At 36.5% G+C, this 15177-nt stretch overlaps 1 protein-coding gene across 2 annotated transcripts in view; it reads right to left on the bottom strand.

The window, feature by feature from the left end:
- The window catches only part of CFAP95 (cilia and flagella associated protein 95), an 84642-nt gene that overhangs the window by 14687 nt on the left and 54778 nt on the right, over nt 1-15177 (bottom strand). Inside the window, exon 5 of one of the 2 annotated variants that reach the window (XM_005581893.5) lies at nt 4170-4227. The exons of the other annotated variant lie outside the window; for it this stretch is intronic. Within the exon in view, the coding sequence (XP_005581950.1) occupies nt 4170-4227 (58 nt within the window). The remainder of the gene's footprint in view (nt 1-4169; nt 4228-15177) is intronic. 2 annotated transcript variants of the gene reach the window in all.

Here is a 15177-nt window from a genome sequence, read left to right as displayed (position 1 = left end):
CTTCTTTCCAACGTTTCCTCTGTTCTGGTTCTTTGGGAGATGATGGAGGAGCTTTCAAGAGAACGTATCTTTAATTGAAATTGAGATGAACTGTAATAAACATCTAGTTTAAGAGGAGAAGTTCAAAAGAAACAGCTTGCAATTTTCTTCCATTTCCCTCCTTGGAAATGACTTCATGGCTTCCTAATCCTCTGTATTTCCTTACCAATGCTTAGAGCTATGGAATGATAACCTGCATTCCCTTAACTTTCTATAGTGCTGTCCCACTTTATACAAATGTGGATTAAGCAAATGCAAGGGACCATAATATAAAAATTAATCAAGTCTCAATTTATGCACAACATTTGAGGTAATATAAATCCAAATATTTTCAGATTTCTTCAAAACTTTCATAAAGCGGAAGTAGTAGACCGAATGAATGGTGACTGTGTTCATGGCAAGGCCACATGGTGAAGTCTCTAGCAGGAAAATATTCCCTCCTTTTTCAGTATGTGTGAATTATACACTTGTTTATGTGCATGACAACATCTGTTAGAGTTCAATAACTATTCTCTGTTATTTAACCATCCACTATTATAATTAAAAGTTATTTGTATCCAACAACATTGTCATGCAAGCATTCATTAAATGTGGGTGTCAGAAGCAGTGCTAAAAACATGCCTCAAAATCAATTACTTTGGAAAACACATTAGAAGTAAATGAACAAAATTGCAAATAAAGGCAAACAACTGTCATGGTATGCTGTGCTGTTAATGTGGAAACAAATAACATGAGAAATATTAAAAATAATGCTGAAAAAATTAAAAGCATAAATATATAATGCAATGGTTAATGATTTTTGTGCCCTGAGAATACATCCCACATTATTTATATTTATAATATTTAGTCCTTTGAAATTTGTGAGTTTTTAATTAGATGTCTTTTATTTAAAGATATAGCCAAATCCCATGTAAATAAGAAAATGGACCTGAAATGCATTTTAAAATAATATGTTTCTTTCCTTGTGGTTTTTCTGATGATAAACAATCACACTTGTTACATTGGAAAATTCTAAAAAGTGTAAAGATGAAGAAAGTCACCTAGAATCTCAACATTCATTGGCCAACTGTGCTAGCATTTTGGCAGTTTCCCCAGTTTTTAAAATGTTCTCCATATTTGTATGTAGTTTGGATAAAATATACATGCAACTTTGTAACTTAATTTTTTTTACCCTTAAATGAAGATTTATCAAGACACTAAGAACTATCTATGGAGATTATAAAGGCTGCACAATAACTCATCATATGCTTATAACATACTTGATTAATACTACTCCTAATGTTACAGCTCAATGGATTCTTCTTGCCTGCTGGCCCTCAAAAAATAATACATTGAGAACAGCAGGTGTTGCAGCAAAGGAGTTTAATTATCAAGGACCAGCCAAGCAGAAGGACAGGGGAAATTTCTCAAATCTACCTTCCCAATAATTCAGAGGCTAGATATTTTAAGAATAATTTGGTGGGCTGGGACCTGGGGAACTGAAAAGATAGGCTGAGAATGAAATCACAGGAGTGTCTAAACTGTCTTTGCATAGCTGAGTCAGTTACCAGGAGAGGATCTCAGGACCAGGCAACATTTCTCTGTCTGCTGAAAAGCTAAATCTGAAAAATATCTCAAAGACCTGTTCTTTAGGTTTCACAATAATGAAGTTATCTGTGAGTAGTTGGGGAAGTTATAAATCTTGTGACCCCTGTTACACGGCTCTGGAGCAGTAAGCAATGTATAAAGAAGCAAGTTAAGCAATGCCAGGTAATTATTTAACCATGCCTATTCTTTAGCAAAGTTCAAGCCCTCACCGTAAGTCTAACCTTGTGACCTTTTGTTAGTATTTACAAATATGGTTTCCATTTACGAACAAGGATATCAGTTCAGAAAAAGAACGATTATGGCCTCCACATAAGAAGGAGCAAAAGCAGCTCAGCCTGGTAGAAGCAAGATGGACTCAATTAAGTCACATTTCCCTTCTTACTGTAACTTTTGCAAAGGTAGTTTCAGTAATACTAAATATTTAGGTACTTTCCAAGTTTTGTCATCATAAATAATTCAGTGATGAATATATTTGCATATGAATTTCATTGCTAGTTCGAATTACTTTTCTTTGGGGAAGTTTCCTAGAAAAAGAATTATTAGGTCAAACAGTGTTTTTTTGGTTTGTTTTTTCCTTTTTGAGACCGAGTCTCACTCCATCACCCAGGCTGGAATGCAGTGGCACAATCTCTGCTCACTGCAACCTCCGCCTCCCGGGTTCAAGAGATTCTCTTGCCTCAGCCTCCCAAGTAGCTGGAATTACAGACAACGTACCACCACATGTGGCTAATGTTTGTATTTTTTTAGTAGAGACAAGGTTTCATCACATTGGCCAGGCTGGTTGCAAATGCCTGACCTCAAGCGATCCACCTGCCTTGGCCTCCCAAAGTGCTGGATTACGGGCCTGAGCCACCACGCCCAGCCTCAAACAGTATGTTTTAAAAATATTGCCAATTTTATTCTCAAAAAGAAAAATCTTTTTGTCTTAATTCATATTGTTTATTGTTTGTAAATGGAGCATGTTCCCTATATTTACTAGTTAGTTGATTATATTTCCTACTTTGTAAACAGCCCATATATTTCCTTTGCTCATTTCTCTAGGGTCATTTACATTTCTCCTGCCAATATATTTGAGTTATATATATAAAGCATATTAAACCATAAACTACCACATTTGTTGTTTCTATGTCTTAAATATTATTTTTTTAATAAGAAAAAAAAATCAGAATGTAGCAATATAATGAAGGTGGCGTCCTAAATCCCTTACTTCCCTAAATCGGTTTTGCTATCTTTTCAAAACATTTCTGATTATTCTCATCTGTTTGTTCTTTCAAATAATTCCTGGAATCTTAAAATTCACAAAGAAAACAAAATCCATTGGGATTTTATTATATTAAACTTATAAATTTAGTTTATAATTAGTTTAGTTTTCCAGTTCCCTAAAATGGTAGCTATTCCTTTTTATTTGAGATATCTGCCTCAGTCATGTTTTGGTTCATATTTTAAAACAAACAGATAATGGCTTCAGTTTCTTCTTGTGATTCCTCATGGGTTGCAGTCAGATGGAAGCCAAAGCTGGAGTCCAGGCTCTGCTAAACTGATTATCCATGATGGCTTCCTCACTCGTAAGTCAAGCTTGCCAGTGTTCCTCCCACGGCCTCTCCCTCCAATAGAGTAGCCTGGATTTCTTCTCTGGTGGCTCAGGGCTTAAAAGGTGGAGGCAATCTTAAAGCTAAGCTCATAACTGGCACAGTCACTTTTGCCATGTTCTACTGATCACCTCAACTCGAGATGGAGGAATCCTTACCCTAAATGGGGAGTGGCTTGTGCCAACAGGAAGCTCTGCCATCTTTGGAGATAAACTGCCACGTTATCTTTTATTGATCTTGGTGAAACTTTCCTCATTAAAGAATTTTGAATTTGTGTCGCTAATAATAATTTGTATGCTTTTTTCTTTTATAATTTATTAACTGGTTAGTGCTGATGTGAAGGAAAGCTATTGTCTTATTTATTCTAATTACTTCTCAGTTTAATATCTTGATTCTCCTCAATAGATAATTACACTATTGGAAAATAAGATGTTTTTCTCTTCTTCATCAATAGTTAAATATCTTATTTCTATCTCATGTCTACTGCCCCGGTTAAGACTTCCAGAACAAGGCTAATTGGAAGCAGCCTTGTTTTGTTTCTGTTGCATAATTTGTAAAGTACAAATACATTCAAGTTATAAACTGGACATTCTTAAATTAACATACATATTTCCCAGAGCTATATTAAGCCACTTACTTTTATGTGTTGATGCAATACAAATGAATAGAAAGTGGGTTCTTACTCCAGATAAATTGAATTCAGGGAGGGGACAAGTAAACAAGATGAGGAAGAAAGTGTCTAATATATTTTAGATACTGCAGTATTTTTCCCTGAAATCTATAAACATCCAAAAATAAATCATAACCATAAAACATTCTCATGACTCCAATAAACAGCTAACATCTCAAAATAAATGTAAAATATTCTCCTTCCTTCCCAAGTTTGACTATACTAGGTGCAAAGAATCACTTCAAGTACACAAATAGGTAGAAGACTATGGCTCTTGTACTCACATGTGGCTGATAATCATATGGTGGAACATAATCTTCTGAGTACGTTGTCAGTGCACACCTAAGAGGGATAAGTCAATGTTTGAGGAAAGAATCACTTCAAAAAGAAAAATATTTTAAATTGTTATTGATATACATTTTACATGAAATAAAAACATTTCAGGAAGGATTGGCCCTAATCAAAATTTAAAATCCCTCAACTGCCCCAGCCTCTGTATATAGTATTACCCACCACCAGCAGGGTACCCCCAACTTCAATTTCAGCAGTCTCCCTTATTCTTAGGGAATATGTTCCAAGACCCCTAAGTGCATGTCTGAAGCCTCCGATAGTACTGAATCCAATTGCTGTCAGTTAGAACACATTTCCGTTCACGTTTTCTACCCAGAAATGTAGTGCCTTTTTTTATCTTAGCTAAGGACTTATCAAACATTATGGCCTTCGCTTTTGCAGTCTGAGGTACAATAGCAAAACTAGCATGAATTTTTCTTTTCTTCTTTATAATTGCAAGGATAGAAGATTTGTTCTTACCATAGGTCTTAGATACCTCAGCATACGATTTTTTTTTTGCTCTCCTTAAGTTGAGAACTTTCATCTTTAAGCACCTAAAGTGCTTAAAGGAAGCACTTGACAGCTTCTCTTTAGCATATCTGAATGCCTGCACCACCACTCTTGCACTCTAGAGCCATCATTAAGTAAAATAAGGGTTACTTGAACACAAGCACTGCAATACCATGACAAACTAATAATGAAGAAGGCTACTAAGTGACTAACAGCCAGGGACAGCAGACAGTGTGGAGACACTGGACAAAGGGAGGATTCATGTCCTGAACTGGATGAAGCCAGATGGCACAAGATTTTGTGGCACTACTCAGAGCCACATGCAATTTAAAACTTACAAATTGTTCATTTCTGAAATTTTCTGTTTAATATTTTCAGACTGCAGTTGACCTCATGTAACTGAAACTGTGGAAAACAAAACTATGAATAAGGGGAGACTACTATACCTCCAATTTAGCACCACCTACTACTCTCCTGTACTAGTGATATTTGTGGCAACCCAGGCTCAAGTCCCTGAGCTCAGGAGTTCTGCATTATAAGGATTCTCTTTATCACCAAATTCCTGCCTCTATGAGCTTTTTGACCCACATTCTTTGCCAGGTGACTGCTGAAGAATAATGGAGGACAGCCAGATAGACTGAGATTACATAGCATCCCCAACCTGCACCCCATTAAACACACAGAAATGCTGGATGAAATACATCCATGCTTATTGCCCAAGGTCTACAAGTATAGCCAAGCCCGAAAGGGAAAGGGTGCTAGAGCTGAAGAGGATAGTCACTACAATGGGAAACCATAAACTGATGTGGCGTTTGAACTACACATCTAGAGTAAGAGACTTGGCCTTAGATTCACAGGAGGCAGAGAACTAAACTCCAACGATAACCAAGAATCTGTAAAGGCTATACCTCCATATAAAATAAACCAGAGAAACCTCAGCTAGCAGTCCAGAGAAACTTGCAAGAAAGTTTCTCTCTGCTTGAGTTCACGGTGGGAGAAAAATTATTCTCCTATGAGAAATTAAAACCCCACCACCATTCCTGGCAATATTATGGGACTGGATGGCCAAAAAAACTCCTCTGAGTATTGCATACTGAAAAACCAGGGTAAAAGGAAATTTTAAGACATTTTAATGCATGGCTGAGCTGGTGAGAAAGTCACAGAACCCAACAAGAATCCCAAAATAACAAGTTCAACTTAGACGGGCTATTGGATACCCGGGTGGTAACCACCAATTCTTGCCGGGTTCTCAGGGTGTGATTTCCCGAGTAGTAGCAGCAGCACCTGGGAATAGAAATGCGAATACTTGGGTCCCACCACAAAACAACTAAATTAGAAACTCTAGGGGTGGGACCCAGCAATACATATCTTAGCAAACCCTTTAGGTGATTCTGATGTACGCTAGAGTTTGAGTACTAATAATTAAAACAACACAAATTAGAAATGTAACTTTCAAACCATCAAATGGTTTTTTTTAAAAGACAAATCTAATAGGAGTCAGGAAAGGAGAATAAAAGGAACAGGAGACATTATTTCTGCTCATAAAACAAATTAAAATCATAAAAATAAAATTAAATATCTTAGCACTTATAATAAAAATAAAGAGGTTAAACCTATCAGTGAAAATATTTTCTCAGACTTAAATTGAACATCAAACTATTTTTTTTTAAAAAAAACTCTTACTTGTCATGTTCGGTGACATGTGTCTATGGTCCCAGCTACTCAGGAGGCTGAGGCAGGAGGGTCAATTGAGCCCAGGGGTTCTGAGCTATAGTGCTGTATGCCTATGGGGTGTCCACACTAAGTTCAACATCAGTATGGTGACCTCCCAGGAGCAGGACCACCAGATTGCCTAAGGAGGGGTGAACCAGCCCAGGTCAAAAAGGGAGCAGGTCAAAACTCCTATGCTGACTGGCTTAGTAGCTTGCACCTGTACTCTCAGCTACTCAGGAAGCTGAGGCAGGAGCATCCCTTAAGGCCAGGAGTTTGAGGCTGCCGTGAGCTATAGCAGTACCAGCCCAGGTGACAGAGAGAGACCCTGTCTCTAAAACAAAAACAGTTTTTAATTACCAACTACTTGCTTTTATACATAAAATAAAATTACTTTCAAAGAAGCTTGAAAGTAAAAGTATATAAAAATATATACCAATGCATGGAAATTAAAAAATATACTTCTCAGTGACCAGTGGTTTAATGAAAAAATTAAGAAGGAAATTGAAAAATTTCATAAAACAAATGACAATGAAAATACAACATACCAAAACTTAAGGGATACAGTGAAAGCAGTACTAAGAGAGAAATTTATAGCTAAGTGCCTATATCAAAAAAGAAGAAAAACCTCAAATAAATAACCTATTGATGCATCTTAGAGAACTAGAAAAGCAAGAGCAAACTGAATCCAAAATTAATAGAAGAAATGAAATAATAAGAGTAGAAATAAATGAATTTGAAATGAAGAAAAAAATACAAAAGAATGATTTTTTAAAATTGTTTTTTAAAAGATAAACAAAATTGACAAACCTTTAGCCAGACTAAGAAAAAAAGAGAGAAGACCCAAATAAAGAAAATCAGAGATGAAAAAGGAGACATTACAACTGATAGGGCAGAAATTCAAAGGATCATTAGTGGCTACTACAGGAAACTATATGCCAATAAATTAGAAAACCTAGAAGAAATGGGTAAATTCCTAGACACAACCTACCAAGACTGAACCATGAAGAAATCCAAAACCTGAACAGACTAGTTGACAGAGCAGGAGCATCGCCATCTGAGACAAACACCGCCATTTTAAAGTTCACTTTGATCAAAAACTGCCTAAATCCAAAGGGCATCAGCCTAATGGCTAAGGTCAGCATGATCATAAACCACAAATGACATCTCCAACCAGAAACATTCCAACCTTAAGATAAACCCCTCCCCAACTAGAGAGATGTCAGCCCCAAGATAACCTCCCCTCCGACCAGAGACATTCATTCCAACCCTGCAATAAACTTCTTCCCAACACAGAAATATTCCAAGCCTACAATAAGTTTTCTAGCTCTGAACCTTTAAATACTCTTAGTCTGTAAGAGAGGAATGCTCCTAACTGAAATCGTCCAGAAGCCCCTCTCAGCTTTATTCTCCAAAATAAACCTGTCTTTGACTGTTGAGCCACTTTTTGTGTTTCTTTCCTCTTTAACTCTTACACCAATAACAAGTAATGAGATCAAAGATAAAAAATTCTCCCAGTAAGGAAAAGCCCAGGACATGAGGGCTTCACTGCTGAATTCTACCAAACATTTAAAGAACTAATACCAATCCTACTCAAACTATTCTGAAAAATAGAGGCAGAGGGAATACTTCCAAAGTCATTCTAAGAGGCCAGTATTACCCTGATTCCAAAACCAGACAAAGACATATCAAAAAAAGAAAACTATAGGCCAGTATCTCTAATGAATATTGATGCAAAAATACTTGATAAAATACTAGCAAACCAAATTCAACATGTTAAAAAAAATCATTCATCATGATCAAGTGGGATTTATCCCAGAGATACAAGGATGGTTCAACATATACAAATCTATCAGTGTGATACATCATATCAACAGAATGAAGGATAAAAATCATACAGTCATTTCAATTGATATGGAAAAAGTATTTGATAAAAGTTCAACATCCCTTTATGACAAACATCCTCAAAAAATTGATTAAAGAAAGAATATACTTCAACTAATGAAAGCTATATATGACAGACCCACAGCTAGTGTCATATTGAATGGGGAAAAACCGAAAGCCTTTCCTCTAAAATCTGAAATACAACAAGGATGCCCACTTTCACCACTGTTATTCAACATAGTACTGGAAATATTAGCTAGAGCAATTAGACAAGAAAAAGAAATAAAGGGCATCCAAATTGGAAAGGGAGAAGTCAAATTATCCTTGTTTGTACATGACATGATCTTATATTTAGAAAATCCTAAAGACCACCAAAAAAGTATACTGATAAACAAATTCAGTAAATTTAGAACTGATAAATTCAGTAAAGTTGCAGGATACAAAATTAACATACAAAAATCAGTGGCAGATTGAGCGTGGTGGCTCAAGCCCCCAGCATTTTAGGAGGCCAGGTGGGTGGATCACTCGAGACCAGGAGTTCAAGACCAACCTGGGCAACATGGTGAAACCCAGCCTCTACAAAAATACAAAAATTAGCCAGGTGTGGTGGCACACACCTGTAATCCCAGCTATTCAGGTAGCTGAGGCAGGAGAATTGCTTGAACTTGGGAGGCAGAGGTTGCAGTGAGCCATGATCACACTGTTGCACTCCAGCCTGGGCGACAAAGAAAGACTGTCTCAAAAAAGAAAAAAAAAAAAAATCAGTGACATTTCTATTTGTTAACAGTGAACAATCTAAAAAAAAAAATTTCAAAAAAACTTAATCCTATTTACAATAGTCACAAATAAAATTAGATACCTAGGAATTAACAAAAGAAGTGAAAGATCTCTACAACAAAAACTATAAAACATAGATGAGAGAAATTGAAGAGAACACCATAAAATGGAAAAATATTTTATGTTCATGGCTTGGAAAACTCAATATTGTTAAAATGTCCATATTACCCAGAGCAATCTACAGATTAAATGCAACCCCTATCAAAATACCAATGACATCTTTTACAGAAATAGAAGAAACAATTCTAAAATTTATATGGAATAACAAAAGACACAGAATAGCCACAGCTATCCTGAGCCAAAAAAACAAAACTGGAAGAGTCACATTATTTGACTTCAAATTATGCTACAGAGCTATAGTAACCAAAACAGCATGGTACTGGCATAAAAACAGACACATAGACCAATGGAACAGAATACAGAACCCAGAAACAAATCCACACACCTACAGTGAATTCATTTTTAAGAAAGGTGCCAATAACATACGCTGGAGAAAAGACAGTCTCTTTAACAAATGGTGCTGGGGAAACTGGATTTCCATATGCAGAAAATGAAACTAGACCCCTATCTCTCATCATATACAGAAATCAAATCAAAATGGATTAAAGACTTAAATTGATTACCTCAAACTATTAAACTACTACAAGAAAACATTGGGAAAGATCTCCAGGACATTGATCTGGGCAAAGATTTCTTGAGCAATACTCCACAAGCACAGGTAATGAAAGCAAAAGCAGACAAATGGTATCATATCAAGTTAAAAAGCTTCTACATGGCAAAGGATACAATCAACAAAGTGAAGGGATCACCCACAGAATTGGAGAAAATTCTGACAAGGGATTAGTAACAAGAATATATAAAGAGCTCAAACAACTCTATAGGAAAAAAATCTAATAATCCCATCAAAAAATGGGCCAATGATTCAAATAGACATTTCTCAAAAGAAGACATACACGTGGCAAACAGGCATATGAAAAGGTACTCAACATCATTGATCATTAGAGAAATGCAAATCAAAACTACAATGAGATATTATTTCATGCCAGTTAAAATGGCTTATATCCACAAGACAGGCAATAACAAATGCTGGCAAGGATGTGGAGAAAAGGGAATCCTTATATATTGTTGTAAGAATGTAAATTAGTACAACCACTATGGAGAACAGTTTAGAGGTGCCTCAAAAAGCTAACAATTGAGCTATCATATGATTCAGCAATCCCACTGCTGGGTATATATGCAAAAGAAAGGAAATCAGTGTATCAAAGAAATATCTGCACTCCCAAGTTTGTTGCAGCACTGTTCACAATAACCAAGATTTGGAAGCAACCTAAGAATTCATCAACAGGTGAATGGATAGAGAAAACGTGGTACTTCTAGACAATGAAGTACTATTCAGCCATTAAAAAGAATGAGATTTTGTCTTTTGCAACAACATTGATAGAACAGGAGATCACTATGTTAAGTGAAATAAGCCAGGCACAAAAAGACAAATATCACATATTCTCACGTATTTGTGGGATCTACAAACCAAAACAACTGAACTCATGGACATAGGGAGTAGAATGATGGTTACCAGAGGATGGGAAGGGTAGTCGGGGCAGGGAGGGGGTGGTACACTGGGGAGGTGGGGATGGTGAATGGGTACAAAAAATAATAGAATGAGTAAGACTTAGTATTTAATAGCACAATGTGGGGACTATAGTCAATAATAATTTAATTGTACATTTTAAAATAACTAAAAGAGTATAACTGGATTGTTTGTAACACAAAGGATAAATGCTTGAGAGGATGGATATCCAGTTTTTCACGATGTTACTATTATGCATTGCATGCCTATACCAAAATATCTCATGTATTCTATAAATACATACAGCTACTATGTACCCACAAAGATTAAACATAAAATAATAAAAAACCAAAACAAAAATATATAAAAGTATACACAGTGCGATCTGAGAGACCAAACTAGACACCCCTTTATCAACTAAGACAGAACCTAAGGTTAAAAAAAAACAAAAAGTTACCTATGGTTTGGGGATTCAGGGACAGTTTGGCATTGCAAATTTCTAAATTCTCACTAAATATCCTAACAATAGGAGATGTCAGGCCAATTGTCCTAATTCTGACTTACAATCCAAACCACTGTGACTCTAACTGGATAGAGGACTGGCCTTACAAACTTTCTTCTCTGATAAGTGATTGCAGACCTTTAACCAGTTCCTGCCAACTGATTGAGGCTGTGCATAAACTGTCTTTGTGTCCTAAAGCTCACCTTTTGATAGGAAGAGCCAAATTCCACCTCATTTTAATGTTAAAACCCAGTCCCAAAGTGAACATAGGATGTATGTCATATACATATTTATCCATTACATACGCACACAGCTCCCTCATAAATATGTATAGCTTTTCCCTCGTCTCCTGAATATGCATGATTCAGGCCCTGTGAGGCATAAAACCCAACCTGTGCTTCCCCTTGTCCATGCTGGAGACTTTCTCTTCCCAGCTTCCAAACCAATATCTCCAATAAAGCTCTCCTTTCTACTATTTAGCCATCCTGGTGGTCTTTTGGTCAACAACAGCAAATATTAACCAAAGGAAATTGAATTCTTAAATTAATACCCTATGTAAGAGACTTTGAGCAAAAATTACTAGTTATAAAGATCATTATCTACTGATTAAAACAGCAAGTCATCAAGAAAGTATATAACAATCTTATGTCAACAAACCTAACAACATATAGAATATTGACACTGTTTGGATATTTGTCCCTGCCCAAATCTCATGTTGAATTGTAATTCCCAATACTGGAGGTGAGGCCTGGTGGGAGGTGGCTGGGTCATGGAGGAAGATCCTTTGTGGCCTGGTACCATCTTCATAATAGTGAGTGAGTTCTCACACTATCTGGTCATATAAAAGTGTGTAGCTCCTGCCCCCCAACTCTCTTGCTTGCTCCTGCTTCCGCCATGTGACGTGCCTGCTCCCCCTTCACCTTCTGCCATGAGTAAAAGCTCCCTGAGGACTCCCTAGAAGCTAAGCAGATGCCAGCACCATGTTTCCTGTAAAGCCTGTAGAACTGTGAGCCAGTTAAACCTCTTTTCTTTATAAATTACCCAGTCTCAGGGATTTCTTTATTTCAATGCAAAAACAGCCTAATACAAATATGTAAGGCAAGAAAAGACCAGAATCACAGAAATAAAATGGCAAATCCAGTTATGCAGGAAGGTTGCAACACACATTTCTCAACCCTTTGGTTCCTTAAATCCACATATCTACATACATCCTCCAAAACTATACGGGTCAACAGTAAAGCAAATAAAACTACACAATTGCCCACAGGTAGAGCATAGTGAAGGATAGGGAATACCACAAACTTCAATTTACGTGTAGGTAGAACAGTCCAGAATCAGTAGAGTCAAATCAGAGCCCACGCTGAAACAGAATCAGGCAGGGATTACATGGAAGACAGGAGAGGTGGCAAGTCTCTAGCAGAGGTGGAACACAGAGGACAGCACCCACAGAAAGAGAATGCCCTTTTCTGATGAGGAAATCATGAGAACAGGTCTGAGACCAGAAGATCTGAAGCATGACTTTTCAAGGAAGTATCCAGGACCACAGTTATAGTCTTGGGAAGACACTGCTTCTGGAGAGGAAGGGGGCAACTAGAAGGTAAAGAAAAATAAGAAATAAAACACAAGAAAATAAGGATCCTAGGGCTATAAGAGAGTATCACGATATCAGTAAACATCACTCCCTCCTACATTTTACCACCCTGGAAACGTGTCATTAATTAAACAAGCCTCACTTCACTGTTAGAACTGAAGAGGGCACTCTTGAACTAAGATATTGAGCAAACTGCCGAAAGTTTTCATTCCTCTGGGATAGAATGATCTATGATTGCTGCTAGTCCAGGAAAATCCATCATACTTTAAATGAACAGAACAAGGCAACATTACTAAGAGAAGAACACAAAAAATAAGAATAAAAACTAAGCTCATGAAAATTCTCCCCTGAAATATTCCTAGTCACAGAAGTCCTCCATTAGCACTTCTATTCAATAATGTACTAGAGAGCCTAGAAAACCCAGTAAAACAAGAAAAACCAGCAAAATCAACATCAGCAAATAGCATAATCGGAATAAAAAAAACAAAATCGTCATCCTCCATGGATGACAAAGTTGTTTACATTTTACAAAATGCTAGAGAATCTACAAATTATAACAATAGGCAAGTTTCAGCAAGGTTGTCGGATAAAAGATCAATATACAAAAATAGCATAGCCATATACCTGCAACAAGAAATTAGAAAGCATAATCAAAGTAGGAAAATCCCATTTATACTTGGCAACAAAATATCTAAGTTTCCTATAAGAATACATATAACAGAAGATATATATGACTTATGGGGAAAATACAAAATGTTGTTGAAAAACGTAAAATAATTTATGTATGTGTGGAATGGTGGATATAATGATAGCAATTATTCCATCCAGAAAATTTAAAGCACTTCCAATCTAAACACCAATAAGGTGTTTTGTAGAACTTGACAAACAAATCCTAATAGTCATATGACTCCATGAAGTGCCAAAGAGTCAATATAAAAATAGACCAATTGAGAAAATGTAAAGAAAGCCTGGAAGCAGATCTGCTTAAATGTAGGAATTTGGTGTATGACAGAAATGACCTTACAAATTAGTAGGGAAAGAGTGAGTCACATAATAACCTTTAGTCTTATAAAAATATTACATATATGCATCTATATTACATGTATGTTACATATACATTTCTGTATGTGAATATATATGTAATTTCTAAAATTTTAGAGTTTGACATTTCATATATAGGTCTTGACTAAATTGTAATTTAAAACTTCTGTTCATCAAAAGATACTATAAACAAAGTTTTCAGAAAAGTCAAAGACTAGAAGAACATACTTATTATGAATCTAACCAAAAGGCCGGGTGCAGTAGCTCACGCCTGTAACCCCAACACTTTGGGAGGCCAAGGCAGGTGGATCACTTGAGGTCAGGAGTTTGAGACCAGCCTGGCCAACATGGTGAAACCCCGTCTCTACTAAAAATACAAAAATTAGCCAGGCGTGGTGGCGGGTGCCTGTAGTCTCAGCTACTCAGGAGGCTGAGGCGGGGGAATCACTTGAACCCAGGAGGTGGAGGTTGCAGTGAGCCGAGACCGCGCCATCACACTCCAGCCTGGGAGACAGTGCAAGACTCCATCTCAAAAAAACAGTAAAATAAAATGAAATAAATCTAACCAAAAGAGGATTAATAACATAAATCTAATCAAAAGAGGATTAATAACACAATTAATTTTTTAAAACCCTTTTTTTTCTTTTTAGACAAAATCTCACTGTGTCATCCCCAGACTGGAGTGCAGTGGCACAATCATGGCTCATTGCAACCTCCTCCTCCCAGGTTCAAGCAATTCTCCTGCCTTAACCTCCCAAGTAGCTGGAACTACAGGCACGCACCACCAAGCCTGGGTAATTTTTGTATGTTTAGTAGAGATGGGGTTTTGTCATGTTGGCCAGGCTGGTCTTGAACTCCTGGCCTCAAGAGATCCACTTGCCTTGGTCTCCCAAAGTTCTGGGATTACAGGCATAAGCCACTGTGCCCAGCCTTTAAAACTCTTGCAAATCAAATTTAGTAATTAGTGAAATGCAAAGTAAAACAACAATGAAATGCCATGTAATATCTATTAGATTGATAAAAATTAAAAATCCCTATTTATGAGAATATGAAACAATAAATATGTACAAACAAAACTAGTGGCAATATCTTGCAAAATTGAAGGTGCATATGTCTTATTACCCAGCAATTCTGAATATAAAGAAAACTCTTTTTAAAAAAATGTTACTGTGAATTGATGATTTATAATTGTAATATTTATGGGGTATAAAGAAACTCTTACATATATATTCAAGGAGGCGTGTATAATGATAGTTACTGTGGCCTTATTTGTAATAGTGAAAATTTGGAAGCTAATGTCCTGCAAGAAAACGGATATAT

The sequence above is a fragment of the Macaca fascicularis genome, chromosome 15 (assembly GCF_037993035.2).
Source record: "Macaca fascicularis isolate 582-1 chromosome 15, T2T-MFA8v1.1".
Lineage (NCBI taxonomy): Eukaryota > Metazoa > Chordata > Mammalia > Primates > Cercopithecidae > Macaca > Macaca fascicularis.
The sequence above is the reverse complement of the archived record's forward strand: the minus strand, read 5'-3'. Positions and strand labels throughout refer to the sequence as shown.